Below are 5,416 nucleotides of genomic sequence, written 5' to 3' on the forward strand. Positions count from 1 at the left end.
TATATATATATAAATTTTTTAAGATTTTTTTACAAATTTTATCATTTTAATTTTTTTTTAAGTGGAGTAACCCTTTAATAAATGCGTATCTATATGTGGGTTAATCATGGATGCTTTATGTTAAACTAATGACAATATGCAGAAGTGATTGTAAGAGGACTTATTTCATTCTCTATCTTCTCCAGGGATCGATTTAGGACCATGGTAAATGTTCTTGGTGATGCTTATGGAACTGGAATAGTAGAGAAGCTCTCCAAGAAAGAACTGGAGCAAATGGATCTCTCATCACAAGTGAACATTGCTAATCCCTTTGCCATTGATCAAGGTATACTCTCAAGCGAAGATGATGATAATGAAGGGAAGAAGTCCTATGTGAATGGAGGATTTGCTGTAGACAAGTCAGATGCCATATCTTTCACCCAGACATCACAATTCTAAAAACATCAGGAATGCCAGCTTTTGTGGGACTTCAAGGGACATTACATTTATTGACATATGAAGACAGCAAGTTGAGATTTTTTTTTTAACCTTTGGAACAAGGATTTATTTTTTATTTTTTAGTTGAGTTAAGGGTAAAGGAGTGTTTAAAAGATTTCACTTTTATAATACTGTCTTATGGTATCTACCTACCAATATTTGGAATGTATTATCAGAGTTAGCATGATCATTGTCTGGGTTTTCTTATCCTGGCCAATAATGTGAATCTTGGAGAAGCTCTTCTGAAGCACAGCAACACATTACTGGGCTTATTGAATGAGGCAAAGAGCAAAGTGAAATGTGCAGCAACTCATAGCAAGCAGTCAGAATCTCTCCTTTATTGATTTGACCTAAATAAACTGAATTCTGATTGGATCCTAAGGATTAATGCTATTTCTACATTGTCACAGCTCTGTGTCCTGTTTAACTGAAAAAGCCTGCATGTTCTCTCCATTTGGTTAAAGGATCATTAAACTTGAAATGCAAGTAGCCTTATATAAAGGGAGTTAACATTTACTTCCATTGGGAATGTAGCATTTCAGGACCGTATGAGAGCCACATCAAACAGAGTCGATGCTTTTTAATATCAGCATTATTAGGGCCTGTGTTGATGGACTTTGAGTTTGTGTCCATGGGCTTTTTGACATGAATTCGAGAAGCTTTTGAGATCAATCAGAATTCCTTGACAGGTGTTGTTGGCCTCCCCCTGACCTGCATTTTACCTGTTTCAAGCTGCGTTTGCATTTCCTAAACTTATATGGAGAGAGGAGTTCTTCAAAAGCCCATCAACATAGGCCCTTACAAATGACAGGACCTGATGTCACAACACAGGTTCACTTTTAAAGCCTACAATGGCTTTTAGATGAAGTCAGCAGTCTAAGAGTTATCTGCAGTGTTATTTATTCTGTTGACTCATGTGTTGGTTGTTCAGTATATTTGTATTGAATCATATTTTATGGCTAAGTGGTCCTTTAAACAAAACATACATTGTAAATGACTGTGTACAGCAGGATTTATCTGTATATTGTGCCAAATCTATTTCCAAAAACTTACAATTTTACATGTTATTGACAAAATGAAAGCGATTCACTTTTTCAAGTCTTCCGTGGGACGTCAACATAGTAAGATGATGTTTCAGCTTGCCTTAGTTTTGGACTCATGCAATAAAAGATATGTATCGTGCAAAGCTATTTATAAAGCATGTAAGCATTGTTAACATTGCAGAGCATGCCATTTTGGTAGCCAAAGGGTTAGGAGGCTTTCCTATTCTTCGAGGGGCAGTGTTCTCTTGTTATATCAATGTGCCATTCTTTGTCTTTAGCAAGAGGCCACAATAGACATAATTTTCATACAATCTAATTGATACTGAGAATTAGGTATTTTTGTAGTCTAATAAATAATCCAAACATCTTTGCTCATTATAAGCAATAGACAACTTGTGTGAAATGCAACACTGAATTATTTAGTATATCTCAGTTGAATGCATACATATTTAATCTCTTCTATTAATTGCCACTTTGGGTCTCAGTTGACCACTTGCCCATGTGTTATACTGTATAAAGAACTTTGGTTGTGGTACGCTGTATATCATTGTATGATTTTTTTATGGAAGATTTGAATTTATGTGATTCCAATAGCTGGTCTATACCTTTTTAGTATTGACATTTTCTTCTTCTTTATATAAGGTCACATATGTTTTATGCTGGCCATAGACAGATTGACTGGCCGATATGACAAAAATGTTAGTGTCTCTTGTGATAATCTGTATGGGGAGCAAAAATATGTGCTCCTAAACAATCTCAAGCTGCTGAAAAATGAATCAGTGAAGCTAGGAAATGGGAGTCAATAGGGGGTGCAATTATAAATGCATTCACACACCATTCCCACAACTTTCAAAACTTTAGATAAGCTCAAACCTTAGATATGTTCAGACACGGCAAAATTTAGATAAGTTCAGATACCAAATCCGAACCCCGCTAAAATAAATGGGAGACAAATCTGTAAATTGCCATTTCTTTGGCTATTAGGGTAGGGATTATCAAACAAATGGATTGAGGGGAGGGGGCTTGACACTGTCCTGGATGATACGTACTAATACAAAAAAAAAAGAAAATTCAGCTTGGAGGAGAGATTTTATTAATGCTTAAATCAAAAATGTAAAAAGCCCAGTGCCTTTAGATAACCTGTCTGGGTGGGTGACCTAAACCTGCCTGTAAGGTGGCACATATGTACGATGTATACAATAAACTACCGGAAAAGAAAGACAAAAACATGTGCCACAGTGTAAATCCATTGCCAATCATGTTGTCCAGGGACTTGGATCCTCCTCTATTATGATGAATGACACCCACCAAAAGAAATAAACACGTCGACCAGCCCACTGAATCACTGAATGACAGTTCCCCCAAGCTAATCCTCAAAAGATCAGCCACATAGAATGGAGCGGTGAGTCTATGGAGTTCCCCCGAGCTGTCATCTATAGTGTAAGGAAAGTGGCTGGGATAGTGGTGACATCATTGACTAATTGTGGCCATGTTAGTGTTATTGGCCAAACATGGCCATGTGGCTACATTTGGGCAATGATGTCACCTTTAGCCCTGCCCCTTTGCTTTAGTGGCTGGGGATTCCCGACCATGTAAGTTAATAAGCTAGGTGACATCAGTGGTTGCCTGCACCCGCCGCATCCTTAGCTACCACTGACAGCAGGAAGCTATTATACATGATATTTGGCTCCTACCAGACGGAGTAAATGTTTGTTGTTCAGACAAAAATAAGAAGGAAAATTTGGTCTAAACGTATGTTCTGATTGAATTGGGTCAAATGCCCACAAATTACTTAAAACATAGGTGGGAAATTCAATATCAGCAGGGATTTTTGTCTACCATTCTCTTTCTCCATTTAGTTGATTGAATTGTTATTGAATATCAACCATGTAAAGTGTAAATCTACCTAAAACTCTTGGTGTAGGATGGAGAGGGGAAACAGTAGAAACTCTTGCAAGTTTTTGTTGCTGTCAAAAAAAATTCTCCTGCTTCCTTTTTGACACCGGACAGGAATTGAGTGGAAAATCTGCAACAGGGACACAGAAAGCAATAACAGTTATTGGAAGTTCTAGCCCTACTCTAATAAAATAGTGTTCTTATATCTGTGTCCCCGCTGGAGATTTCCCCTCACTTTCTGTCCTAGTGATAATGCTGTCACCAGAACATGAAGGAAGAGGTAATCTCCCCAGTGGAGCCCCAGACAGCAGTAAAACATCTAATAGAGGTTCTAAGCCTTGCCAACTCTATCCAACATTTAAAAAAAAATAATTAGGCTGGAGATATACCTTAAAGTAGACCAGTTCAGACCTTCAAATCATACTGCTAAACCAGAAAAAAATTATTTCAATTACTATATTATGTATTCTTTTCCTTTTTTTATGTATGTTATTCTAAGCCTAACTGTTGTCAAATCTAAGGGAAACTTGCTCCTTCAGTAAATGCTCTCTGCACTTTATAAGCACGATGTTGAATTTTAAGTGTGGTTGTCCTAATATTTTCTGACTTGAGATAGGCAAAGTGTGGGATGGAATAAAGTGAAGAGACAAGGAAAAAGCATTCAACATTTCTCAGTTTTGTAACACTCACTGTGAAATACACTGTGTAAAAAAAAAAGGATTACAGCCTTGAGATAACAACAAAGCACTTATACCAACACTGAAAAGATGAAGCAACTACAGATACAGCAAGTATTTATTGTTGTACTAATCTATCCCAGCAATCTCTGTGAATTTAGCTTGGGAGCTGCCTTGTGCTTACATCAGGTCAGTAGTTTTCAATGTGACAGTTTGAGCTCAGGACTTGGGCTCAGGTTCAGATGCTCAGTCCCTTTACTGATTAAAAAAACAGCTTCAAACGTCATTTATAAAAATGAAACACTTCTCTTTGTAACACTGTCACATTAATTTTTTACTTCGCAGAGTAAATAAGGTTATCCATGAAATTAAAGATGTTTGTAAGCAAAAAGTATCCAAATTTCTAATAAAAGTGAATAAAAAGCTTTGGCCTGTCTTGTATGTATTAAATTTAATAAACGATATCAAGTAACAAAGTCAAGAAGTTTTTTTGTAACAATTACCAATTGCATAACAAGACACGAAATGTTTAATGGTTGTGGAATCTTTTCAGTGTTGAATGGGGCAGTGCCCCTCTCAGGACCAGACTGAGATAACATTAGAAATCTGTATTCAAGAGTAAATACAGTATTAAAACATACTTTTTTAAGCAAATTGCAATGTGCCTAAGTACAATTTCGCAGATAGCCTAATTAATTTAATGTTGTAAAAGCTTTCAGATCATTGTAAATGTAAGAATTTCCAAATTGCCTATAAAGTAACATCAAGCAAATTAACACACATTCAAAATGGAATGAATATTAAAGCCTCACGCATTAAACAGAGGAGTATATAGCAATTGTTAATTCAGTTTGGTTCTGAAGCTTTAAATCATGTGCCAAAAATAGTTGCCTCTAAATTTACTCTTTTGAGTAAGTGGATACTATGTTTTAATAAATATGTCACAACTTTGAACTGTACATGTGTAATATAAAAGGCAATGTAAATCTACAATATAATATATCCTATTAACATTAATAAAATGTGATTGGTTGCATAAATGAATCATTTACTTGTGTTATATATTTTTATTTATGTTCACTGTTTAAGTATTATTACCAAAAAATAGTTGCAAATACTTCACTTTATATACAATGACTGTTGACACTAAGCTGACAAAGGAGACTAGGTACTGCCAAGTGCAGTACATTACTAGGCAAAACAAAATGGCCATTCAAGCTATGGTTGTGGCATTTCTGTAATGTACTACATTCATAAATCAATTTATCAGAACCGCTCCCCCCCCTCCCCAAACAAAAAAAAATTTACAAGAACAGATCTTTT

At 35.8% G+C, this 5,416-nt stretch overlaps 1 protein-coding gene across 1 annotated transcript in view; it reads left to right on the top strand.

The window, feature by feature from the left end:
- The window catches only part of SLC1A1 (solute carrier family 1 member 1), a 48,827-nt gene extending 48,298 nt beyond the window's left edge, over positions 1–529 (top strand). The window contains exon 13 of the mRNA XM_018562055.1: positions 186–529. Coding sequence (XP_018417557.1) covers positions 186–438 — 253 coding nt within the window. The 3' untranslated portion in view covers positions 439–529. The remainder of the gene's footprint in view (positions 1–185) is intronic.
- Positions 530–5,416: the final 4,887 nt, after the last annotated feature.

This window comes from Nanorana parkeri, unplaced genomic scaffold, assembly GCF_000935625.1.
Source record: "Nanorana parkeri isolate BGI_ZX_2015 unplaced genomic scaffold, ASM93562v1 scaffold558, whole genome shotgun sequence".
Taxonomy (NCBI): domain Eukaryota; kingdom Metazoa; phylum Chordata; class Amphibia; order Anura; family Dicroglossidae; genus Nanorana; species Nanorana parkeri.